This window comes from Crocodylus siamensis, chromosome 4 (assembly GCF_052110815.1).
Source record: "Crocodylus siamensis isolate JL-2025a chromosome 4, ASM5211081v1, whole genome shotgun sequence".
NCBI classification, from domain to species: domain Eukaryota; kingdom Metazoa; phylum Chordata; order Crocodylia; family Crocodylidae; genus Crocodylus; species Crocodylus siamensis.
The window spans coordinates 142,796,221-142,823,784 of NC_143398.1; the positions used below are offsets into that span (position 1 = coordinate 142,796,221).

General features: G+C 47.9%; 1 protein-coding gene across 1 annotated transcript; it reads left to right on the top strand.

The window, feature by feature from the left end:
• Positions 1-81: 81 nt before the first annotated feature.
• On the top strand, positions 82-27,564 carry LOC149866650 (C-type lectin domain family 12 member B-like). The gene is made up of 6 exons (XM_090041155.1): positions 82-431; positions 15,679-15,777; positions 16,598-16,741; positions 17,964-18,118; positions 21,935-22,053; positions 24,236-27,564. The coding sequence occupies exons 1-6, from the start codon at positions 341-343 to the stop codon at positions 24,366-24,368; spliced, it is 741 nt and encodes a 246-aa protein (XP_089897281.1). The 5' UTR covers positions 82-340; the 3' UTR covers positions 24,369-27,564.

Below are 27,564 nucleotides of genomic sequence, written 5' to 3' on the forward strand. Positions count from 1 at the left end.
GCTTCCTCTTTAGCAAACTAACCACGGAAGTTACAGAAGCTAGTCTGTATTTTCCTCAGCAGTGGCAGAGAGAACAAAAGAAAGGATTCAATGGTCAAAAGACAGCAGAGGGGAAAGAAAGTGGTGAGAGTGCAATGATAAAGGAGAAGATTTTTCTTCTTTGTAACCCTGTGTGAGCAGAAGCCTTTGGCTAATCTGTTTTGGCATCTAAGTTTATTTGTACTTGATAAATACCAATGCATTAAAAGGAACCTTTACTCAGAAGTTTCTTCCTAATTAGCTTCAGAAACTCTACATTCGACATTCTGTACTGAAACATAAGCTTCCCTCGACACCAGACATGACAGAGGAAATAACATATGCAAATCTGAAATTTCAGGAGCCTTACCCTCTGGAAAATATAACAGAGCCTGAATATACGGAGAAAGAAGGTACAGTGTCTATGGATTGTTTTCCGTTGCTATTTATTTATCCTGCTTAAATTAGATGGGATGGGGAATGCTCTCAATTTAAGCTTAGGCAGGGTGGGACTTAGTGTATCTTTGTCACTTATGCTAGAGTTATATCAGGTTTGAATCTTGTTCTGTTGTGTTATTGTCATTAAGTATTCTGTTTGAAGAAAGGAAGACGTTAGTAGCTTTACCACAAGGACTTTATAATATAACAGTTTAATCCTGAAAATTCTTCTGTTGTGGGTAGGGCTTGTCTATGTGGGGATAGGGTAGTTAAAATGGTGGTTAAAATGGTTTAAATAAATAGCATTAGCCTCCTGTGTAGATAAGAATTCAAATTTCCAGTATCATTTTAACCTGCTTTTAACTTCCAAAGCTTTAAATTGAATGAAGGCCTCTTTAATTATGCATGCAAATAGCTGTAGAGTAGTTCAGTTCATCCACTTTTAAATTCACACCATTAGTTAATTCAGATTAATTTTTCTGAGTGATTGTTTCTTGACACCGGACTGCTGATTTGGATAGGGATCTTTAGGGAAGGAACCAGCATACCAGATAACCAGCGCTTACAGGATCAGATTCTAAAGCAGAGTTTTACACTCTGGAGGAGATATTCAGCCAACGATTAATGGAGAGTTCAAAGTGAAACCACAGCAATAGCTGCTTAATGATTGGTAACCTGGTGCTGCCCTAGATTAGCATTCACACCACTGAACTATACTTTCTGGGAAAAAGAGCATCTCGGTTCTCTTTCAAGCTGGATTTTCATCTTATGAGGCCATGACATTTGGTGAAGAATGATACACCACTTTGGTCAGGGGTGCCCAACCTTTTTGAATGTGGGGCCAGATCACGAACTTTTTATCACCCAGTTGGGCCAGCAAGCCATATTCAAAGAACTCACAGGAAGTGGTGTCACATCAGGAAATGATGTCATGTGACCTTTGACACCAATGAAGTTGCAGGCAGTAACAATGAAATGGGTCTGGAAATGTGGTTTAAAATCCAAAATAAAAACAATATAAAAGCAAGAATGAAATAATACCAGACACTTGACTAAAATAAACTCTTTCGCTTCTACTCACTTCTCAATGAAGAAAAGAAGCGTAATGCAAGTCGACAGATCAAATGTGGAAAAGATATCAGCCAGAGTGGAAACTAATCAAAGCAACAAAATATGGGCATTTTTAAGAATAATCTAGGCTATTTATACGTAGGATGACCATATATCCTGGATTGGCTGAGACAGTCCCAGATTTTATAAACTGTCTCAGTGCCTCAGCCACTAGAGAAAATGTAAGCAAAAGTACCAGATTGGTGGGAATCTGGGAGCTGGGGGAGTTGGGGCTATGTGTGTGTGTGCGCGCTTGCATGCATGTGCATGTGTGTGCTTCCAAGCACATGTGTTGCAGCAGACAGAGCCAAAGCAGCTATTGGGATGTGCTGGGAAGCATGGTACTTTTGTCACTGGAGCAGGGGCTATGAGCTGTGGTGGGGACTGGGGTGCTGGCCAGGCTGGGGATGCTGCATTTGCTCTGTCTGCCCTGCTCTGACTCATGGCTCTGGCCCCATTCTGGCACCTGCTGCATCCTGGCTGTGTGCTGCTGGGCTAAGTCAGCCGCATAGCAGTCCCATGTGGAGAGCCCAGTCTGGCCTGGCCACGTCCTGCCTTAAGTGAAGTGTGAGGCTGGGACTAGCTGCCCCTGCCCAGCCAGGGACTCATGGCCAGGATGCAGCTGCAGGTGTCAGGATGGGGCCAGGGCCAGGGCCAGAGGTGTGAGTCAGACAGAACCCATGCAGAGCCCTCAGCCTGGCCAGCGTCCCAGTCTGCAGCCCTGGCTGTGGTGAGAAAGGCACTGTGCTCCTGACAGCTGTTTTGGCTCTGCTTACTGCCACACATTTTAGCATGCGTGCATGTGTGTATGTGTGTGTATGTGCATGTGTGTGTACATGTGTGCTCTTCCTTGTATCTCTCCATCCTGGATGTCCCAGTCTGAGGGACAAATGCAGCCTCTAGGCTGGGCTCCTCCTGCCTCCTGCCCAGCCTGGCTCTGGCAACTGCCCTGGCCCAGGCCCAAGGTGCCCCCAGCTCTGCATGGGAACTTACCTTATGCCTCCATCCACCACGCATGCGAGCAGGGTGCAGGCCATGCTGCAGCTCCCCCGGCTGTGCTCTGGGGGCAAAGGGCGGAGCCAGAGAAGAAGTTGTACACGCTGTCCCCAGCTTGTCCAGTCAGGTGCGGCTGGGGCAGCCCTTGGGGCAGTGGCAGTGGGACCTGGTTCACTGATGAGCCCGGCCCCGCAGGGGTAGGCAGCTCCCCTCCCCTCGCTGCTGGCTGGGGTCTGCTGGGCAGCCCTGCCCTCCTCGCCTTGCCCTGCTGCTGCCCCGCCACTGCCACCGCCACCATCGTTGTGGAGCATGGAGCAGGCGCCTCGGGCCAGATAAAATGGCTTGGCGGACTGCATGGCAGCCTGCGGGCCGTATGTTGGACAAGCCGGACTTTGGTGGTCTGATGCCCACATATGAGGGTTTGTGATGCCTACTTGTGAAGATCAGGACAAAGTCAAAGCCTCTTCTGGAAAAAAACTTTTAGGATAGGTAAGACATTCAAAAAGTCTGTGGTGTAATTGATATGTTACGTGGTTTTCTGTAAGCAGCAAAGATTAGATCAGTAGTGAACAAAACACACCTTTGTCCTTTGATGGTGGTGATGATTGTGGGGAGGGGGAAGTGGCAAATCTTAGACTGGTTCTGCCTTTTTTAAACAAGTTGGTGTGTGCTGAACTTCTTTTTTGTCATGGGTATAGACCATCTTCTGATTACTTATACCATGAAAGTGTAATGTTTGTTCCTGGCCCTAGAGAGAGAATGATCCAGTTAATAGGGCCTTTCCTTGAAATAATTAGTGAGAGATTGTTTTAAATAAAACAATGACAGCTATGACTATTGCCTGTTCTAGATTCATAATGAGTTCTGACTCCAAAGCCCATTCTGTATGTTGTTAAGGACCCTGTCTGTATTTAGGAAACCCCAGATATTTCAGTCTGAAAACCACTTTCCTCTTCTCACAGAACTGTCTCAAGAACTATGAAACACTACCCTTTCAAGCTCCAGCTTGTGGTTTTGCCTTGTGTGGGCACAGAACAGTTATTTTGTCTTTCAGCTTGTATACATCACAGTTTATTTGGGAGCCCTATTGCTTTTAGGGGTTTTAAGAATTCATCTGTGTGCTACAGGTGCTGACCCCAGCTTTCATAAAGCAATATAGTTCAGGAGGGCAATGATCAAGTGTGGCTTTATGCCATTTTTGTGCTACTCCTGATTCTCAACCATTTATACACTCAGCTAGTCTCCTGATATAAACTAGATATAAAGCTACTGCAAACTGGTCTAGCTGCTACTTACCCTGTGATAACAATATAGCTGAGGACCAAGTAGCTTTCCCTGATGGTTTACACCCAAGGGTACTCAAGGAGCTGGCAAGCATCATAGCTCAGCCCCTGGCACAGATCTTTGAGAACTTCTGGTGCTCCAGTGAAGTGTCTGAAGATTGGAAGAAGGCCAATGTGATGCCTATTTTCAAGAAAGAGAGGAAAGTGAATCTGGCAAACTCCAGTCCCATCAGCCTGACCTCTATCCTGGGGAAGGTCTTGGAAAAGATTATAAAGGAAGCCATCCTTAACAGACTGGCTGATGGCAACATCCTGAGGGATAGCCAGCACAGGTTTGTTGTGGGTAGGTCTTGCTTGACCAATCTCATTTCCTTTTATGAACAGGTGACCTATCACCTGGACAAGGGGGAAGAGATTGATGTCATATATCTCAACTTTAAAAAAGTCTTCGATCTGGTATCTCATGCTCACCTCTTGGCAAAACTGGCTAACTGGCCTTCACCTCACCATGATCCCCTAGCTGGGGAAAAGGCTCCATTGTAGGACCCAGAGGGTGGTGGTTGACAGAAGTCAATCGCCTTGGTGCACAGTCACCAGTGTGGTCCCACAAGGCTCTGTCCTAAGGCCTATACTGTTTAACATGTTCATTAATGATGTGGACATTGGTGTCATAGAATCATAGAAGTAGGGTCGGAAGGAACCTTGTAGATCTTCAAGTCCGACCCCCTGCCTGGGTGGGAGAAAAACTGGACTCAAATGAATCCAGCCAGGTAGGCATCAAGCCTCTTCTTAAAGTCCCCCAGGGTAGGAGCCAACACCACTTCCCTTGGAAGTTGGTTCCAGCTCCTAGCCACCCTAACTGTGAAGTAGTTCTTGCAGATGTCTAATTTAAACCTACTCGCCAATAACTTGTGTCCATTATTCCTTGTTATGCCAGGGGGCGCTAGAGGAAACAGTGTCTCCCCCAAACCCTTCTGGTCCCCCCTAGTGAGTTTATAGACAGTCACCAGGTCCCCCCTCAGCCTTCTCTTGTGAAGGCTGAACAGGTTTAGGTCCCGCAGTCTTTCACTGTAGGGTCTGCCCTGCTGTTGCCGGATCATGCAGGTGGCCCTCATCTGAACCCTCCCAATGTTGTCCACATCCCTCCTGAAGTGTGGCGCACAGAACTGGATGCAGTACTCCAGCTGTGGCCTGACCACCATCGCATAGAGGGGGAGGATCACCTCCCTGGCTCTGCTTGAGATGCAGCTGTGGATGCACGACAAGGTGCGGTTAGCCCTGCCAACCGTGACCTTGCATTGTCGGCCCATGTTCATCTTGGAGTCAATAATGACTCTGAGTTCCCTTTCCGCCTCTGTGCTCTCAAGAAGGGAGTTTCCCATTCTATAAGTGTGCTGCTGGTTTCTACTGCCTAAGTGCAGCACCCTGCACTTGTCAGTATTGAAACGCATCCTGTTTATGTTAGCCCACTCCTGTAAACTATCCAGATCTTGCTGCAATCTTTCCCTCCCTACTAGCGTGCTCACCTCACCCCAAATTTTGGTATCATCAGCGAATTTAAACAGGTTGCATTTCACCCTGTCGTCCAAATCGCTGATGAAGAAATTGAACAGCGCAGGCCCCAGGACCAAGCCCTGGGGGACTCCGCTGCCCACTTCCCCCTGGGTTGAATATGACCCGCCCACCACCACCCTCTGAGTACGACCCTTGAGCCAATCTGCAATCCATCTGACTGTGTAGGCATTAATGCCACAGTCACCTAGTTATTTAATGAGGATGGGGTGGGAGATGATGTCAAAGGCCTGGCTGAAGTCTAGAAAGACTACGTCCATGGTGACACCTGCATCCATTGCCTTTGTGACCTGATCATAAAAGGCAATCAGGTTGGTCTCACATGACCTGCCCCTAATAAAACCATGCTGGTTGCCCTTGAGCATCATCCCTGAAGCCGGCCCATCACACATGTGCTCCTTGAGGATCTTCTCAAAGAGTTTCCCTAGGATTGAGATAAGACTGACAGGCCTATAGTTGCCCAGGTCCTCTTTCTTCCCTTTTTTGAAGATGGGGATCACGTTAGCTATCTTCCAATCATCTGGCACCTGGCCCGAGCACCATGAGCACTCGTAAAGCCGTGCCAAGGGCCCTGCAATAACCCCAGCTAGCTCCCTCAACACCCTGGGGTGGAGAGCGTCTGGACCCGCTGACTTGAACACATCCAACCCCTCCAGAAGCTCTCTAACCTGGTCCTCCCCAACCTGAGGTCTGGAGGCATTCCCCTCGAGTCCGTCTTGCATCACAGTAGGGAAGTCCCAGTCCCTGCACAAGAAAACGGAGGTGAAGGATTGGTTAAAGAGGTCCGTTTTCTCCTCTGGCACAACCATCAGATTGCCCAGCGTATTTTGCAGAGGCCCCACATTACCTGGTGCCTTCTTCATCTTCCCTATATATTTGAAAAAGGACTTTTTATTATCCTTGATCTTGGAAGCTAGTCCTAGCTCTATGTCCGCCTTAACTTTCATGACAGCCCCCCTACAGGCCTGAGCAGAGGAGGTATACTCCTCTTTGGAGGTAGCACCCCCTTCCACTGGGTGTACGCCACCTTTTTGACAAGTCGGCATTCCTGACCCCCTTGGTGAGCCAGGGGGGCTTTCGGGCACTCTTGCCCCCTTGCTTCTTGTTGGAATGGACACCCCTTGGGCGCTGAGTATCGTTTCCTTAAGGAACGACCACTCGTCCTGGACACTGAGTTCCCCTGCCCTCCAGGATCCCAGCACCTTTCCCACTAGTCTCCTCAACTTGTTGAAGTTGGCCCTCCTAAAGTCTAGGGCTACTGTCTTGCTGCAGGCCCTTGACACCCTGTGCTGGATGGTGAATTCCAGCAAGCAATGATCGCTATCGCCCAGGTGGTCAAGAACCTGGAGGCTCCTTACCAGGTCATTGCCTGTGGCCAGGACCAGGTCCAACAGGACGTTTCCTCTGGTGGGACCGTGCATCTCCTGAATTAAGTGGAGGTCCTGTATCTCAGCCAGGAACCTCCTGGAACAGTCCGATGTAGCTGACTGTTCCTCCCAGCAGATTTCCGGGTAATTAAAATCACCCATGACAACTACATCCCTTGCCTTAAGTGCCTCTGCAAGCTGGCCCAAAAATTCCCGGTCCAGCTCCTCCCCTTGGTTGGGGGGTCTGTAGTAGACCCCCACCCTCAAATCACTCTCCCCATGGTCCCCTTGAATCTTAACCCAGAGCACTTCAGCCTGCCCTTCCTCTGACCCCATTCTGCTGGCAGAGGATGTGTAGTGCTCCTTGACATAGAGCGCCACACCCCCAGCTTTCCTTCCTTCTCTATCCTGTCTGTAAAGCCTATAGCCCCTAAAGCTGACTGCCCAGTCATGGGACAAATCCCACCATGTTTCTGTTAGGCCTATGACATCTGGGTTGGAACCTGTGCTGGATGGTGAATTCCAGCAAGCAATGATCGCTATCGCCCAGGTGGTCAAGAACCTGGAGGCTCCTTACCAGGTCATTGCCTGTGGCCAGGACCACGTCCAACAGGGCATTTCCTCTGGTGGGACCATGCATCTTCTGATTTAAGTGGAGGTCCTGTATCTCAGCCAGGAACCTCCTGGAACAGTCCGTCCTGGCTGACTGTTCCTCCAAGCAGATGTCCGGGTAATTAAAATCACCCATGACAACTACATCCCTTGCCTTAAGTGCCTCTGCAAGCTGTCAGAAGTGGACTGGCCGAGTTTGCCGATGACACCAAACACTGGGGTAAAGCATCCACACCTGAGGATAGGAGGTGATCCAGGCAGATCTTGACAGGCTCATGAAATGGGTAGATGAGAACTTGATGGTGTTTAACACCAAAAAATGCAAGGTTCTTCACCTTGGGAGGAAAAACCTGCAGCATCCTTACAGGCTTGGTAGTGCTATGCTGGTTAGAACTAACAACGAAAGGGACTAGGGGGTCATGACTGACAGCAAGATGAACGTGAGCCTGCAATGTGATACTGCAGCTAGTAAAGTGAGCAAAATACTGGCTGGCATCCATAGACACTTCTCAAGCAAATCCTGGGATGTCATTTTCGCATTGTACTCAGCCTCGGTAAGGCCGCAGCTAGAGAACTGTATCCAGTTTTGGGCTCCACAATTCCCGAAGGAAGTGGAGAAACTTGAGAGGGTGCAGAGGAGAGCCACATGCATGATGAGAGGTCAGGAAAATAGACCTTATGATGAGAGGCTCAGAGCAATGGGACTCTTCAGCCTGGAGGAGCTCAGGCTCAGGGGTGATCTGATGGCCACCTACAAAATTATCAGGGGTGCTCACCAGGATCTGGGGGAACACTTGTTCACCAAGGGATGACAAGGTCAAACAGTCACAAGCTCCTCCTCAGGCTGGACATAAGAAAGAACATCTTTACTGTCGGAGCCCTCAAGGTCTGGAATAGCCTGCTGCCGGATGTGGTTCAAGCACACACTCTAAATGCCTTCAAGAGACATTTGGATGTATATCTTGCTGGGATCCTATGACCCCTGCTGACTTCCTGCCCCTGGGGCGGGGGCTGGACTCAGTGATCCTCCAGGGTCCCTTCCAGCCCTAGTATCTATGAAATCTATGCAATCTATGACCCCAGAGTTCATGGTAGCCACAGCTGTACCTTATTTAACTAAGCCAGGTTGTTATACCAGCTAGATGGAGGAAAGCTAGGTGACCACTGGATATTTCAGTTCAGTGGCTAAAGTGAACAGCTGGGGAAAAAACTTAGTTCAGATAATATCAAATAGTTTTTTTTTTAAAAAAATGCAATGAAATGGGGGAAAAAAATCATTTTGGGCCAAGCTGAAAATGTTTTTCTGTCCCAAAGTGTTTTGCTTTTGCATTAGTTTATTTCTTTGGGATATTGTTTCCTTTTTTTGTTTGTTTGTTTTTAAATATAGGTCATTTTTTTTAAACAAAAATGCCTTTTTGAAGTAAAAAGACAGAAAACTGCATTTTGAAAATGTCAAAACAAAGACCTGTTTCTATTCTACCTACTAGAGGCCTAAGGTTATATGTCTCCTTTGCAAAAGACGTTTGTGTGTCACCTCAGAAGATAAATTATGTTTTGCCCACAGCTCCTCTCTCATTCTCTCCATGGAGAGCCTTCAGAGAACCTAAGAGATATTGACAGAGATATAGATATTCATATTCATACACATTCTATACACACACACGCACACCCGTATTTACTTGATTAGAAGATGAAGTTTCCCCTCCTATTTAACAAGTGGGGAAAAGCCCCTCATCTTCCAATCAACACAAGGCAACAGGGAGGCAGGCATCTGCTGTGGCTCTGGCCCCATCCCAGGGTTGGGGCTAGATCTGAAGCCACAGCTGCTGCCTGCCCTTCCCAACATTGCCTCCGCACATCCCGCCACTCCTCCCTTGCAGCTCCTAGTCTCTCCTACACCCTGCCCACACTGTGTTTCCATCTCTCTCCCCTCTGCTGTACTCCTTACCTTTCTTCCATGCCAGGAGACTCAGCAGTGGTGGAAGGGCAGGTGGGGAGATGGGAGGAAGTGGGGGCAGGGACCTGAGTCTTCACGGGCAGATGGGGGAGTGAGGGAATAGGGAATCAGGACAGCCTGAGGCTGGAATGATGGGGCAAGCACAATGGGGAGTAAGGGGGGGGGGGGCGATGGAATCAGGCAGCAGGGGGAAAGCTGCCTGCCTCTTTCACTGCCTACTCCACCACCTCCACACTACTTTCCACTAATACCTGCCCTTTCATGTGCCCCCGCACTGTCGGTCCCCCACTGTCTGCCCCATCACTGCTTCCCTCATCAAATCTCCCTTCACCACCTACAGTAGCGGGTGGTGGGGGCACAGATTTAAAATGAGCTTCCAATAATTAGAATACATACATGGAAAATTATAATCAATTTATAGAATTGTAATTTGTAAATTCTAATTATTGGGGGCTCATCTTATGTTCAGGTTGATCTTGCAAGTAAATACAGTATATATAGACAGACAGGCAGATTGTGGAACTTTTAAACTGAAAACAAAAAGTTAAAACCAGAATCCCATATATCCAAGGGATATGGCATTGTATTTTCTGAGTCTTGTTGGAAGAGCAGACTCTAGTCATCTAGCCCGCCATCCACTCCTACAGCAGTTTCTTAGAACAGTAGATGCAAAGCAACAAAAGATACTGGCCACAGGGGCTGGACTTGGCAGGGGGCTGGACATGATGATCTTCAAGGTCCCTTCCAGCCCTAATGTATATGAAATCTATGAAGTCGTAGAAAGCCATAGCAACGAGACAATCCCACCCCTTTTTGCCTCAGGAGCCAAGGCATTTGTCCAAGAAGTGGAAGGACTCACACGTCAGACCCTCCCCACACAGAGGAGGTTTCAGCCTGTATCTAGAGGCCCTTGTCTGCATACTTGGCATTTAGTTGCTAAAAATGTTCCTGCTTTAATTTTTATTTCTTAGTTTAAGACAGCTAAATAAGTAACATGGACATGATTTACCATGCAATGGCTTATTATGCTATAGCTAGTAAAATGTACTGGGGGCTCGTCAGAAGAATTTTACTCTCCTGACCTTTCAGTACTACTTTACTGCCAAGTGACTGCAACAGGGAACCCAAGCCCTGTCACCAGAAGACTTGTCCTCCCCCTTTAAGGCCAGAATTTTCTGGGCATGGAAAGGAAGGAGTTAACTGCTGAGGCTGGCCAGCTAGTCAGCTGACCAGAAGGGGAAGACCAGGACTATAAAAACCCTGGGCAGAGCGGCAGTGGGAGGCCAGCAGCCAATCAGGAAGAGCTCCGTGGAGAGGCTTGGTGAGCGGTCCAAAGGTGGAAAGAGGGGAACTACGGAAGCCCCGAAGAAATGGCAGCTGCACCACAGTAAGGACTGTAGCCAACGGTGGGGAGCTGAAGCATGAACCTGCAAATGTAAGCTGACATACTACTTTCCTTAATCACATTTTTTTGGTGGCAGTTATTGCCCATGGATGGAACTGCAGGAAGTCAGCAGGGGTCATAGGATCCCAGCAAGATAGACATCCAAATGTCTCTTGAAGGCGTTCAAAGTAGGTGCTTGAACCAGCTCCAGTGGTAGTCTATTCCAGACCTTGGGTGCTTGGACAATAAAACAGTTCTTCCTTATGTCCAGGCTGAAATGGTCATGGAGGAGTTTGTGACCATTCGATCTTGTCATCCCTTGGGGCGCTCTGGTGAACAGACATTCCCCCAAATCCTGATGAGCACCCCTGAAAAACTCATAGGTGGCCACCAGATCACCCCTGAGCCTGAGCTTCTCCAGGCTGAAGAGTCCCATAGCTCTGAGCCTCTCATCATAAGGTCTGTTTTCCTGACCTCTGATCATGCGCGTGGCTCTCCTCTGGACTCTCTCAAGCTTCTCCATGTCCTTTTTGAATTGTGGAGCCCAAAACTGGATGCAGTACTCCACCTGTGGCCTCACCAAGTCCGAGTACGATGGAAGAATGATGTCCTGGGATTTGCTTGAGAAGCATCTATGGATGCAAGCCAATGGTTTGATTTACTAGCTGCAGCATCACATTGAAGTCCCATGTTCATCTTGTGGTCAATCATGACTCCCAAGTCCCTTTTGTCCAAAGTGCTAGCCAGTGCAGCACTGCCGAGCCTATAAGCATGCTGCGGGTTTTTCCTCCCAAGGTGGAGAACCTTGCATTTTTTGGTGTTAAACGCCACCAGGTTCTCATCTGCCCATTTCTTGAGCCATGATTAATTACCCAGAGCTACCCAGCATGTACCACATGCACCCAAAAATACATGTTAGGGTTCTCTCCCAGGATTGGCAAAAGCCTGCTAAGCTGTGACTTACACTTGGCAAGCCATGCATTCTATTTTCTATGTTCATCAGTCAGCCACACCCCAAATTTCTGAAGTCCCAGGAACATTTCACTTGCAAACTTCCCTGCCAGTCCCCTCTCTTCCCGGGCCTGGGGCTGTGGAGGACCCCCAGCACACAGTGAGTGTCCTGCTCTCACCATCCACTGTTTTGGGACACCCTAGGCCACTTGCTAGGGTTTTCTCCCTGAATTTCTAACTGCTTGCCTCTACTGAAGGTCAAGGAACATCTGCACCACACAGCCCCCAGCCCCTGGTGGTGTGGGGCAGGGAACCCTGGCTGGCAGTGACTGGCCTTCTCATCATCCACTGTTTTGGCGCAGCCAACACAAAGGCCACATGCTACAGTTCATGAGGTTCATGTTCCTTTAAGTCCCAGGCCCTTATTCCTGGTTTCCGGTTCCTTTCTCAAAGCTAATCTATACCCAATAAAAACTTCTTATTAATGAATTACACATTTTAAAGAGAGAATTTCATTCGCTATGCATATTTACCAAATAGTATGTAAATTAATATCCTGCATCCACCATGCCTGTGTACCACCAAGGGACTCTCCTGGATACCTCTGACCACAGTCTTGCATGGCCGAAAGTGTGGCCTGATTGTCAGCCCCCCATGTACACTATAATAAGCATATGGGCTTGAATAAGGAATTTATTTTGGGCTGGGATTAGAAATGGAAATCCTTCTTAGCCCTCACCCCCATACCATGACTCTGCTACTGGGGCATTTTTTCAGACATCTCTGACTAGAGTCTTGCCTGGCCCAAAGTGCTGTTTGTTCATGCCAGGGTGCCAATTCACAGCCCCCCATGCATACTATACTAAGTATATGGGCTTGAAATAGGAAAAGTGTAACGTGGTAACAGGAGTGGTGTAACATGGACAAGTACCCTAGGAGTTCTCAGCAAAGTTCTCTAAGTAGCTGCTGATGGATTAAGCATTGCCCAAGACACTCACCAACCAACCAGAAGGGGAGGATATATGGGGCCAAAAATACAGTGAGACCATGGCAGTGTGGGTCAGTGATGTGAAAAGATCCCCTAGTCTTTTCTCAAATTAATGGTTTAATTATAGATATGGGATACACTTGATAGAGCACAGCAGGGTGGCTACTGCCCCACTGAGGGCATAAGCACAACTCACACCTCTAAAGGTGGGGCCCTCTCTTATGCTTCTCAAGGACTTTTGGAACTGCAGTGTCAGAAAACTGAAAAATCTGATTGATGGTCCTTTTGAAACCTTTAATTGATGGTTCTTTTAATTTCACCTTCCAAAGCTGCATCAATTTCAATAAAAACAAAGACAAAATAAAATTCTAACCCAGACCATCTTATATTTACTACTGAAGCTTATTTCAAATCTGGCTTGAGTTGCCTGTGTGGGTTTAGCTGAAATGTGGAAGCATTAATCACTTCCTGGTGTTGCAGGCCAGTTAGAGTGTCTTCATTCCTCAGCAGCTAACAGCTCAGGGAGGTAGCACAGAGGGCTGGAGATGCAGGACGAGGAAGGATTAAATTTTCAGGCCTGAGATGCAGTCTCTGCAAATGGACATCCAGGCAGCTACAAAGGTAGGGCCCTCCCAGCAGCTTTGGCTGGTTACATGTGCTCCAGGGTTTGGGAGGTGGGAGTGATTTAATTCAAGTGGCTCTCAGGAGCTGCTCTAATTAAAATGCCTGCAGTGTCTCATGTATTCAGTATCCTGAACTTCAAAATGGCAGCAGGTTGTTTGATAGGGTTTAAAGCACCCCGCCACTATTTTGAAAGGTGGGGATGTGAATCCAAGTGAACCCAAGGCTACTGGAGCATTCTAGTTAGCACGCTCGAGCACATTTGATGCATTAGAACGTATCAGAGCAGACATAGGGCATGTGTATAGATGCCCAGGGTTAAGTGGTAGTGCCCCTGGATTACACTGGTAATGATTCAGAGTGTGTGTAGATGAAACAGGGGCCCTAAATTGAAGCAGTGGGTTTTAAAAAATGCTGCTTAAATTTAGGGCTAATTAAACCCCGTGTCGTGCACATAGCCTGCTGACTTACCTGCCTCTCCAATGGGGAGGGAAGGGCAAGCTGCCGGTGAGTGGAGCAGTCCCTGGGCTGCAGGTGTGGGGCTGGTTCTTCCCTCCATGGCAGCAGCTGTGCCCCACCAAGTGGCACCTGCCCTGAGGCACCCGGCTTGGGCAGTCCTGGGGGGCACCGCAGCCATGGAGGGAAGCATCGGGCCCCCACACAGCTCAGGCAGGCAGGCAGGTGTGGGAGGGTGGGGGGGGGGATCAGGTTTGCCGCTTTTCTTGGGTAGATCCTGGTTTCCTGGGCTGCTGCCAGGCTGCCTGAAGGGCTTCCTGCAGCGCTGTGGAGGTGCACAGAGGCTGGTGCTTCGCTCCTCAGCTGTAGGGGCAGCAAACTAAAAATCCTCAAAGAAGTCTCAGTTTGCTGCATCCCAAGTCATTTAAGGCACATTACGCCGCTGAATTTCCTACAGCGGCTGGAATTAATGGACAATACACTGCCAATGCATGCGAACACTGACACCTTTAAAGCAGTGCAAAAGCATTTAACCCATTTTAAAGTGTCGTGTACACACACCACTTGTTTCATCTACACATGGCCTCAGAGTGTTAACCGTTTGTAGCTTCAGGCAATACTGATCTGAAAAAGGTTTTTTTAGGAAAGTATTTTTGTATTTTCCCCTCTAACAAACCCTATAATAGCTGACTAGTGCTTGTGAGTGGGGGTATGCATTCCCTTTGGAACACAAAGTTACAATTTATTTTACCCGGTTTCTGGAGGGAGCTTGAGTCAAACTAGAAGTTTGCATAAAAACCCTGAATTTGAGCCTGGGTCTTGGTACCGCTGTCCAGTGCCTCACAAAAGAGTTACAGTAGTGCTGTGCTGTCTGATCTGGGCCACTCTATCCTCCCTACCCCCCAGTACTCTGGAATCATAAAGGTATAACAAACAACACTGGGACTTGTGGTTAGTAGGGCTGTGCTTAGGCTTTGTGTTCAGTGACCATTTAGTGTAAAATGCACAAACTGTCTTTGGAACAGGGGATGAACCCCAGGGCTCGGTCTGTTGAACGTCCTTGCTGCTAAACAAGAGAGTCATGCTCTCTTCTTCCTTCTCTCCTGCCTGACCAAGGGATCTTGGGGGGTTTTTCTGCACAGTGGGAGATTCAACAGGATGTGGTGGGGACTGCCTCTCCCTCAAACACCACAAAACACCTATAGCCTGATGGATGGGGCACTGTCTAGGAAGTGCAATGCCTTTTTCAATTTTGGAAGCAAGGGTGGGGGAACCTTCAGGACAGGGTTCTGGAAAAGCCTGAGGGGAGAGAGGTGCCTGCCTGCAGGGCCCAGTGATGTATATAAAGCCCTTCTTCAGGTAGGAAGAACAAACACTATTTAAGGTAGAGTGGGTGGTGGCTGGTGAAGGAAGAGGGAGTAGCTGATAGTGGGAAAGGGCATGGAGGAGGAATCTAGTGCAAGACATGCCATTAAGTGTGGCTTGTCACAGTGTAATTGGTTGGGGGGATGGTAGTCACAGGGAATGCAAGTAATATCTCCCTTCACCACCAAGCCTACTTCTCTGACTTGGGAATTGACTTTGTGGGAGGGGAGTCAGATAATGGCATCTTTAATGCTGGGTCCTAGAGATCTGTGCAGACAGAGTGCAATGGGAAGGTTGTGGGGGGGTGTCAGCCACACAGAGATCTAGGCTGATCATTTGCAACTCCTTGTCATGGAAGGCAGGCAGTGGGCACCTTGTGTATAGACCTCTGCCCAATAGGTTCCTATTCCAGATGCTGCACGGTCAGAATCTGGATTTGTGGCTTTGCAGGCACATGGGAACAGAGAAGGAAAACAAAAGAGTAGGAAACAGCATGGGCACAGAGTAGGGGCTTTCCAGGCTACACCTGTGTTTGTCTCTGATTGTTGGCTTCCTTTCAGCACATCCCAATTTATCCTCCAAATGGCGTGTGGCTGCTGTGACTTCAATCACCCTGTGCCTACTATTGCTGGTAGGGCTGGCAGCCCTGGCAGTCCTGTGTAAGTACCTACACATTCTTATTTATTTGTTCATTGCAGAGGCAGTGGAAAAGTCCAGGCTGGCATCCCCCCTGGGCTGAAATGCTTGGTTTAGTCAGAGAGGAGGCAGTTCTTGGACCGTGGTAGTGCCAGCTTCCCACATGACTTTTTCACCTGTTCCTGCACAGTTATTCTGTGGTCCTGTTCCAGGAGTGCCACTGCTACAAATGGGTTTAGTCTCCAAAGCCCTTTTACTGCTTGGCCTCTTAATCTGCCCAAGGTGAGAATTTTTATGCAAGTCAGGGAAGTGCTTTTTTGCGCTGTGACATGCTGTCCCATTAACACCTGGATTCACATCTGTTTCACTGCATACAACTGTTAAAGAAAAATGACTTAGATATGACTGTGCTGGATAAAAATCAGTGCTGCGAAGGTGGCATCTCCACGTTGTGTCCCCCTTGTTTATTTAAGTAAAGAATAACACCTTGAGGTCTTTACTACCATATCTGAGAACCATAGATATGTACCAAGGAAACCAAATGCTCCATAACAGAAGGAAAGGGTAAATGAAAGGAACAAGTTTATAATTGATTTATATTCAAGTAATAAAAAGTAACCTATGCAAATGTTTTTGTCAGGCTAATAATTCTATAGCTGAATAATACCCTTAGTGCAAGTAAGCAGGCAAGAAAAAAAAAATAAATTTCAAGGCAGGAGCAGAATTCAGTGTTACAAGTCAAATTTGTCCTAGTATCCAACCACATACTGAAATGCTCTCTTCTTTGTCCCCTTCCCTTGGGTTTGGAAAAGATTACATTGGAACATGATTTGTGAATTGCAGTTTTCCAGGCTACCAAGGATAACCAGAGAGAAGCTGCAGAACTCAAGCAAAGGGAGGAAGTTCTGCAAACAAATTTATCAAAGAAGCTGCAAGAAATAAAAGAGAGTTTGTGTTTGGAAGGGGAAAAGGAGGATAAAAATAATGGTAAATGGAGCAGTTCTGCACTTGTCACATATTTCCCAGGGGATCCCCAGCCTTTCACAGTGTCTTGGAGTACCCCTGAAGCCAACCCCAGCGTGGTTGAGACATTGGCTTCTTGCACTCCAGGGCCACATCCAGAAGCGCAACCATGCTATATGTGGAGCCACAGTCTGTGGTGCTACACACCACACACTCAGGCATTTGCTGCATTACTACCTTGCAGTGCAGGGGGATTTTGACCCCAGGATATCCTGGGGTCAGAAATACTTGCACAGAAAAAAATGGGGCAGTGCACGTGGTGGCAGCATGCACTGCCCAGAACCAGAGCCTGGTTGACTGGAGCCATGCTCCAGCTGCTGGCCAGGCTCCCAGTAGTAACCCAGGTAAGGCTGTTGGGGCCAGGAAAGTTGCTGGCCCCAGCCTCCCCTACCCCACCCGGAGTAAACTGCCATGTTCCAAATTACACATAGTATAGGTGTTCCCCAGGGACAAGGCACAAGGTGTGTCACTGCTACTTGTCCCCAGGGAACCAAATATCCACACTCATCTGGATGCAGCCCAAGATCCACATTTTTGGCCCCCATCCCCTTTGGTTTTATGTTTGCACACTGCAGAGAACTGATTTCTATCCTAACTTCTAGAGAGGGACTTACCTCTTCAGAGAGCTGGACTGCACCCAAAATCACTCGCACCAAAGCTGAAAAAAGGGCCAAGAATGACCTTTATTGGTCCACCCAAACACAGCAGAGCCTTAAATCCTTGGTTAGCTCCCCGCTCACAAGTAAAACAACCCTGATTATTCTCTCTTCCAAACCCCTCCCCCAAAAATAAAACAAACAAAAAACCAAACAAGAACCAAAAAAACCAACCTGGAAAACAGACAGCATCTTATGAAATGAGAATTTGCTCATGAAAGCTTATGCCTCTCTGATTCAGTTAGTCTGTGGGGTTCATCTCTACAATGCCTTCAGACAGAATGAATGCCAACTGCATCTACTAATCAACCTCAAGCTAAAGACTGTAGCCCAGCTTCTCCCCATATCTGAGTCTGGACCTAAATGGGATCACAATACTTAAGCTGTCCTCTAAATGGAATGAGGGAGGTGAGTCCAGAAGTGAAGTCACCGCAAAAAAAGAGATTGGGAACTGGCCTGTAGTTCACTGTGCTCTGTAATGCACACTTCTGGATTTACAGACCAAAAGCTGTTTTCTTTCTCTTCTCCAGGAGTCAGCTGCACACTGTGCCCTGCAAACTGGCAGTGGAAAGGAGGAAAGTTCTGTTACTATGTTTCTACAGGCAAGGCCACATGGGGTGAGAGTCAGAAGTCATGCTCCATGTGGAATTCCACCCTTGTCCTGGTGAAAGATAAGGCAAAGGAGGTATGACATACAGCTACCTTGATTTAAAAAAAAGAAAATTTAGTGTAACTATCAGAATTGCCCACAGGACAGCAAATGCATTTTGGTTCCTGTCTCTCCACTGATCTCATATTCCCAGAGTCAGATACCAGGGGCAGGTCCTTGTAGACCTGCATAGATCCCCTTACTGTAGGGCAGGGGTTTTCAACCTTTTTTAATAAGTGTACCCTAAGCAGTCCCCTTTTTAATAAGTGTACCCCCAGGCCGGGGGGTGGCGAGCAGCCAGATGCAGTGGCAGCAGCATGGGATGCTGAGTGGCAGTGGAGGCTGCTGTATGTGAGCTTTCCCCCCTCCTCCTATAGTTTCATAGTTTCTAGGGTCGGAAGGGACCTGAGCAGATCATCTAGTCTGACCCCCTGCCATGGCAGAAATTAGTACTGGGGTTAAATGACCCCAGCAAGATGTTCATCTAACCTCCTCTTAAAAACCCCCAGGGTAGGAGCCTGCACCACTTCTCTTGGAAGTTGGTTCCAGATCCTAGCCGCCCTGACCATGAAGTAGCGCCTCCTGATAGCTAGCCTCCTGCATCCAGTTGGCCACATCAGCCCACGCTCCCCCCTTCCCACCCAGCTGTACCCTCTAGAGCCTTCCCGTGTACTCCCAGGGGTATGTGTACCCCTGGTTGACACCTCCTGTTGTAGGGAATATTTGGGGCAAATTTCTAATCGCCTTTGTGTGCCTAAGTGGCAGTTTTTTAGCCATATACCCAGGCATTTCTGGTCCTGGCTCTGCAGTGTGGATAGGTAAGCATGTACACAGTTAAAAATGCACCGGGGAGGGGGTAGAGCAGGGGAGTTAGATACACACTCTGCTACATGCACATGTACATGAGTGGTAAGTCTGGAGAAGGAGGAGGAGCCATCCAAATCTTACTCCCAATTCACAGAAAGTTGTTGAGTGCTTAGGGCCCAGAAAACTCTAGATTCCCCTCTTAACTAAAGTGGTTTTGAACTTGTAACAACTCTCTAATTTCCTATACTACTACTCTAACCGCAGTACTGTATAGGTCAAGGGTGCCAAACTTAGGCAGCCCTGGAAGGTGGTCTTTGGGGCAGATATATCAGCCCTACATGCCAGATCCAGCACATCCCAGAGTAGCCAGAGTGAATGCCATGTGCTGGATCAGGTGCTGAGGGCAGTGTGGCCCCAGAGTGGTGGAACAGCACACAGGCACTCTGAGGCCATGCTGCATGCAGTGGTTACTGTGCTGTTTTGGGGCAAGTACTGAAGTGGGCTCCATGTGCAGTGCGGTCCAGGAGTGGCCAGATCTCAACTCCGAACCCCATGGGCAGCACCAGTGGTTGGATGGTCAGCAGGTCATTACTTTGATGCCCATGCCATAGGTGAAGCACTAGTTAAGCTGTTATGCATCATTCCTTTGGAAGCCAATCTACTTCTTTTTCATAGTCACTGAATAAAACTGAATGGAGAGCAGTGTAGAAAAGCCACAGACCCTTTGATTTGCTGTATCCCCTCTGACTCTACATATCACATTCTCATGGCTGCCCAGGGAGCCTCTTTCATAAGGAGTGCTGGAGAGGGCTCCAGATAATGCTGATTTGTGTCATGGTGGCTGCTACACTATGCAAGAGTGTCAGAGATGCAAGGTCTAACCTCATTTGGGGCAGGGACTAGAGCCTGGTTCTCTTACTTTTAGGGCAAGTGCATTAATCACTTAGCTCTTGGGTCGAAAGCATTGCAGCACCCTCCTTTCCTTCACACCTTTGTCCTGGGTTTCTGGCTTTCCTGGTTTCTGTCACTTGGACATAGACATATGTCTACAATGGGCACATGCACATAGCAGCACACATGTCCTTGAGAGTGCATTGCCTACTGAGCTTGCTCGGTCTTTGTGCACACACTTTAAAAATACACAACCTGTAGTAAAAGAATTGCAGCCAACACATAAGTGCGCAAACACCTTTTATATGCTTCAGTGGCTAACACTCAACTTTGGCGGCACAAAGAGAAAACAAACACCCATGCCCTCTGGTCTGCTACAAGCACCCAAATTTGTGGCAGCAATCAAAGGTATTAATTCATGTGGTTATTTTGAGGCAAACATTGATTTCTCTTAAGGTGGAGAGCACACTCTCCAGCCACCTCAGGAGGTGCTCCCAGCTGTTCAGAGGGTCAGCCCCATTGCCCTGGAAATACCCTTGCAGTAACCCTGGGAGCACTTGCCCAGGTTTTCCTGATTGCACAGGCACACTCAGGGTTTCTGACTTGGGGTATGCATCTGTGAGCACAGAAACCTGGATTTCTTTGCTTGCAGAGGGGTGCCCTGAGCGTTGTCCCACTGGATCGGGTGCCTGCCACTCCCAGGCAAAGTCTGCTTCACTCGGTGAAGTGGAACAACTCTGTCAAGGCACAGTTGATTTTGCTTCATTTGTTGACTTCAGTTTATAGCCTTAACTAAACAGTATCCCATCAGCCATGGCATGTAAGTAAGGACCATGGGATTTGTAATTCTTCTGAATTGTGGTGTGTGCTTACTGATTCTCTCTTTGATGTGTTAAGAGTGCTAAGGAGTGCTTTAAGGGAAGCATCTGTCTTTTTCTCATACCTGCTAGAGAGATCTAGATGGGTATTAGGGATGTAAATACCTATTAAAAATATCTGTTTAACTCAGAGGTGGTCAATTATGTTGGCCGGAGGACCACTTAATGAGTTTTAGTGACATGCCCAGGGCTGCACACACAAAATCTTTCAGAAATTATCGGTTTAATAAATTATAGATAAAAACAAATCATACAGTAGATGATTTGGGCTTGGGATCTGTCTCTCAGGGTATAAGACAGTCTCTGTGCACTAGGTTTTGTTTTGTTTTTGTTCCCACCAGAGCTGTTTCGATGCTTTTTGAGCAGCGAAATCAAAATGAAACAAAAGCCTTTGAAAACAGCTTCAAAACGAAATGAGAGTGCTTGAAACGTTTTGAAAGTTTCAAAATGTTCCGAGTTTTGAAGCTGGGTGTACTTGGCTTCAGTGCCAGTCTCAGCCAGCAGTGGCAGCCTGCTGTTGTCCTGCGCACAGATCCGGGGGCCCACACCCCTGGGAGGAGTCCAGCACAGCCCTGCATCCCTCCTGGGGGCCCCGGATTTGCGCGCAAGATGACAGGAGGCTCCCGCTGCCAAGAAGTGTTACGAGTTGTGCTTTATTGTTTGAGGTGCAGTTTTCCAGAAACCTCTTCATCTATCTCCTTGAAACTTGGCATTTTCATGCCCTCAGAAGGAGCTATCATCCCTGCACTTTTCATCAGAATCAGGCAAGAAATGACAAAGTCTTAGGCATTTTCAGGATTCCCCATTACAGCCTATGGGCAAAACATCAAAACGCGTCACAACAGCAAAACAGTTTTGACGAAAGAAAATGGAACAGTGCTTCGAAACAAAACGATGTACCAAAACACTGTCCCTTTGAAATGGCAAAATGGAATTCAAAATGAAACCGTGCTTTTTTGCACAGCCCTAGTAAGCACCACCCTGGGTGTGGACAAGCATATACTTGGAGTAGCTTCAAAATGGGAGGGGAAGCCACTCCTTGGGAGTGTGCAGTAACTGTTAAGCTCTGTTACGTGTGTACACTGTAGTGACGCAGGAAAGCTAAACTACCCCAGATATAACCTCTCTTTTTTAAATTACTCCAAGTGAAAATCTGTTCACACCCTCTGTGTTATGGATCTTTTCCTCTTCCAGTGATTTCCAACAGTGTTTTTGAGCCTACACATTTATCAGATAAAGGAACTTATCTTTTCCTAATGCTCTTGTTTCCTCATAGGAATTTCTAAAAGAAACATTGCCAAAACTCAATTATTGGATTGGATTATCATTTAAGGAAGGCAGGAATGGCTGGTTTTGGGAGGACAACACACCTCTTATTCAACCGCGGTTAACCAAGTAAGTTTAATGAGCGACCTTTTTCACCTGGGATCTCCTACAGTTGTGCTGAGACATGAGCATCAGCAGATATCACTGCAGATGAGCTGGTTTACTAAACCATTCCACAATCCCAACCACCACTAGTTAGAAACAACCTCCAGCGCAATCTAGCCAGCCTTTCACCTGCCAAACACTCCTACAGACCCTTCTCTGATTAAGCTGGGAAACAGCAAGGCTCCTTTAAGGCCCTTCTTGCTTGCAGCATTAATGTTGTTCATATCATCCAGCTTCCCGTGAAGCTGTTCTTTTAACCCCAGTCTCTCTCTGCTTTTACATCTGGTACTTGCTCAGAAAACTGGGGCTGGATCCAAGCAGTTGGAAACTGGTGCTCTCTGTTTCCAAGGGGATGAGCCTGACTTATTTCGTCCTTGACTTCCACCTCTTGCAGCTGACAGGTGCCATAATCATATTTTAGTTAGGTCACTTGAAATAGAAGTCCACAGAGCCAGGCACTAAGGGCATTTATAGACATGCTCCAGGAGTGCTGAGGGAGAGGCGCTTTACTTAGAGCAGCTCTGAGAACTGTTCTAATTAAAGTGCCCAATGCATCACGTGTATCAATGTCCCCACACTGAAAAATGGTGGTGGGGGTGCTTTAATTAAAGCTTGTCTAATTAGTCTGCTGGAGCGTGGAAATTTCCACGCTCCAGCAGACTCAATTAATTTGTCTGCCTGGGTGCAGGAGGTGGGTGAGCCATGGGCCTGGGCAGACAGATGCCCTATCCCACCTGGGCAGGGGAAGCACTGGGATGCTGAGTGCTGGGGCCGGGCAGCGCATGGGGAAGCATTGCAGGTGGGCTGGCCTGGCTGGGCCTGTATGGAGGTGGGGGCTGGGCAAGAAGCAGGGGTTTCCCCAGGGCCTGCAGTCTTGGACTGTGGTGGGTGGGTGTCAGTGCTCAGTGGCACCCAAGATGGGGCCTGGTTCAGCCTGCGCATCTCTGTGGGGATGGGCCACAGCTGCCTTGCCCATGAAGGGACACTGCCAGGCTGGGCAGAAAACCAGGCTCAGAGGGTTTCCAGCTCTAGGCTCGGCCTCCCTGCGTACTGGGCACAGCATGAGCAGGGTGGAGCCATCCTTGATGCAAGAGCCCAAATGCAAGAGTTCCTGGGAACAGCAGCTGTGGCTGCCCCAGCCTGCCCAGGCCCCAGCCTTGCTCTACCGCATCTCCCTTCCAGGGGCTGGGGCCAATGCAGGCACTGCACAGGGCCGCTATGCTGCAGGCTCCTGGATGGCTCGTCTCTGAGCACAACCTCTGGTGGCTGTTCCCAGAGCCCAGGAGGCTCCTGCCACAGCCTGGGGGGCTGCACCCCACTCATGCTGTGCCCAGCATGCACAGAGGCCAAGCCTGGAGCTCCCCAATCCCAGCATCCTGTCCCAGCCAGGCAGCATCCTCTTACAGGCAGGTGACTGCACCCCATTACTGCAGAGCTGTGCAGGTAACCCTGCTGCAGCCCAAGTCTGAAGGGCCCTGGGGCAGCCCCCACTTTTCTTCAGCTGCTGCCTTCCCAAGGGCCCAGCCAGGCAGGGCCGGCCTGTCCACACCTCCCCCCATTCCTGCTTCTCCCTGAGCTTCTCTCCCTCCCTCCCTCCCTCTTCTTTCTCCCTCTCTTCCCTCTTACCTGTCTCTTCCCTCTTTCCTCTTTCCTCCTCTCTCATCGCAGCATGCTTAACAAAAAAGAATACACAAGAACAAAAGCAGTGTCTGAAGTTTTCTTTATTGTCACCAGGTTTAGAATTTTTGGAAAACCTGGTGTTTACCATAAGCCCCACACCACATTTATGATTTATTAACTATATTAATATGCAGTGCATCTTGCCACATACCCCTGCCCCAGTTTTGTTTTTCTGGCATGCTGAAACTCTTGTACTTTACAAGGTAGACATTGCGGTATTTTCAACACTCTGGCCAAAAATGTTGTCTACCCCTGGCTTAAACTCTTACTAGCAATCTGCATGCCACAATTTGGGGGCATTTAGGGAACAATGAGGGGCAGAGCCATCTGTTTTCCTTGGGTTTTATACTGCTATATAAACTTTTCTGGTGTGGCAAGGGTGACATCTGTTTGCAGCCTATGTGTAAGAGCAGTGTGTCATGATGTAATGAAATAAGACTTTGTTTTCTGGGTTTATTCTTTACAGCTACAATTTATGTGCATATTTAGATTCATGGTACAACATCTATACCACAAGCTGTGCAACCAAATTAAACTGGATCTGTGAGAAGGCAGCCTTCCAGCTGAATCTAACACAAAGCCATCATAACGAAGTTTAATTTTCAGTGTACTAATGATTATTTATTGGTGATTGCAACATCCTCTCTACATTGGACATGCTATAGCAAACAGACAACTAGCACTTAGAAGATGGATTTCTTGCTGAAATTATTATTTATTAGCAAAGCCGCGCACTCTGTCTTACGCTGGTTTACTTTTGTAACTGAAAAGCTTTCAAAATCTGTGTTGAATGAGTCACTCTTGGTATCTCTGTTGTCATTGTTGGATTCTATCTGATAATCACATTCCTGAAGGAGCCCACACAGCATGGAATATGTATAACCCCATAGAGAATGTGATAGACTTGTTAGTCCACATCTGTAATGATCAACAGCTGTCAAACTGAAATCAGAAGTGCCACAGAAGTAGGCTGACCATATGGAAATCCCAGGAGTCCAGAACATCATCTGGGTAAAATGGGACACTTCCCTCTGCCCCTAACCCCTCTAGTGCTCTCAAAATAAGCAGGGGCAGGGATGCATGCCACGCAGGCAGCAGTACAAGGCACGCCACACTGCTCTGACTCAAGACCAGACTGTGCCCCATGTCCCTGTGTTTTCAGGACACCCATTATAATTTCCAACTGCCAGCCAGGACCAGCTTTGGAAATCTGAGACTGTCCCAGCTAAAACAGAACATATGGTGACCCTATGGAGAAGTCATGGACTGATATAATTTGGATATTTAAAGAACTATAAAGTCCTAGCTTGCTCATCACAAAAAAACTTCACCTCACTACAATTGTTCCCTATGGACTATTTCCTGGAGATCATATACAAGGCAGCTTTATGAAACTCAGGTGAGGAGACTTTGGCCACTCCAATTCTGAAGTCTGCTCCATAATCCTGGTAAACGTTCTGCTACAAAACATTTCCCAGTCACTGAACTAACCTTTTTACTTCTGCACAGGTATTTAACATACTGCTCACATCCTCATACAATCCTAAGCAAACCCTCCACCTCTTCACTACTTACATTCACCCATACCACTTATGAATCCATCATCATGGAGCCAAACTATGCAAAGCTTGATGTTTAAATCTTTCCTGGAAAGTTACTTGTCTTCTTTATTCATTTTGTTGGAAGGAAAGCATGGAAATTATCTATATTAATTTCTCATTAGATATCCACTACCAGGTATAGTGTAAGGGCAATTCAAAAGACATTCTGAATGTGTTCTATAGAAAACCTCTAGAACTCAGACAGGGAACCTGCGTTTTTAAATGGATTAGGTAACTGTAGGACCAAATTCTGTTTTATTTATGCAAATTAAAACAAGAAGAATAAGAGGATTTCTGCAATGGTCTGTGCCTGGGGCTACTCTTGAAATCACTTACAGCTATTGATGAAGAACATATCCAATCATTCACACTTGTTTTTGGAATGGACCAGGGTTATTCCCTCCGTACTCCACAGGTCTTCCATATTTCCAGACTCAGCCTAGGGCAGTGATCTCCAACCTTTTAAAATAGGAAATCACCTTTGGCATATAAAAGCAACCAAAGATCTGCTGTGCACTGCCACCACCCCATCCCCTCCCCACTTCCCCCACCCGCCAGCAGGTAAATCTTTGGGGAGGGAAGTGGGGGGGCAGATTGAGGCAGAGGAAAAACAAATATTTTGGGGTGCACCTCCCCAGCAGGCAAGTCTGTGGGAGAAGGGGCAGGGCAGATTGAGGCCCCAGCCCCCAGCCCCACTTCCTCCCTCACTGTGGGGGGCTCAATCTGGCCCCCGCCCTGGGCTGGGCTGGGCTGGGGGTGGGGTGCACACGTGCATGTATGCAGGCAATCAGCCCCCCCACCCCAGCCTCTAATCAACTCCAGCAGGCTCCGAGATCTACCGGTAGATCAAAATCCACTGGTTGGTGACCACTGGCCTAGGATGTTGGAGCTAGTTGAACAAGGATTAGGTGGTTTGGGTTATATAGATTCCTCCTGTTTGACCCCAGTGTTAGGGATAGATTAGCACACCTGAGCTGACAAGTTCTTATCTGTTCATGGGGGGGCTGAACATTCACAGTGAAGGCGCCTCATATCTGGAACTTTCCACCTCAATGATCTACCTGGGGACTTATCTACAAAAGAAAATGGCTGTGTAGACACTGGGGCAGAATGGACAGAAATAGTTAGTTTCATAGTTTCTAGGGTCGGAAGGGACCTGAGCAGATCATCTAGTCCGACCCCCTGCCATGGCAGGAAAGAGTACTGGGGTCAAACGACCCCAGCAAGGTGTTCATCTAACCTCCTCTTAAACACCCCCAGGGTAGGAGCCTGCACCACTTCCCCTGGAAGCTGGTTCCAGATCCTAGCCACCCTGACTGTGAAGTAGCGCCTCCTGATATCTAACCTAAACCTACCCTCTGCCAGCTTGTGACTGTTATTCCTGGTCACTCCTGGCAGTAACAGTAACTCCCCCAATGCCTGCTGATCCCCCCTGACTAGTTTATAACAGGCCACAAGATCCCCCCTCAGTCTTCTCTTCTGGAGGCTGAACAGGTTCAGGTCCTGTAGCCTGTCCTCATAGGGCCTGCCCTGTTGTCCCCTGATCATACGAGTGGCCCTCCTCTGGACCCTCTCCATGCTGTCCACATCCCTCTTGAAGTGCGGCGCCCAGAACTGGACGCAGTACTCCAGCTGCAGGCTGACCAGTGCCACATAGAGGGGGAGGATCACCTCTTTGGACCTGCTGGAGATGCATCTGTGGATGCATAACAAGGTGCCATTGGCCTTCCTAACTGCCTCCCCACACTGCCGGCCCATGTTCATCTTGGAGTCAATGATGACCCCAAGATCCTTTTCCGCCTCCGTGCTAACAAGAGGGGAGTTCCCCAACCTGTAGGTATGGTGCCGGTTATTCCTCCCCAGGTGTATCACTTTGCACCTGTCTGTGCTGAATCCCATCCTATCTCATCCACCCACCCTTGTAACCTGTCCCAGTCTGATTGTAGCCTGTTGAACCCTTCCAGTGTGCCCATGTCCCCACACATCTTAGTGTCATCAGCAAATTTGAACAGGGTGCTTTTTACTGCCTTGCCAAATGACTGATGAAGAAATGGGGTAGGCATTAAATGTAGAGTTTAGTTTCTCAGCATATTTGTGTATAATTTTGCATTGAATTCTTTTTATACTCCTGTAAGTAGATATATGCTATTTTATCTATATTTCTTGTGTTTTATATGCTGTATAATTTTAGTGC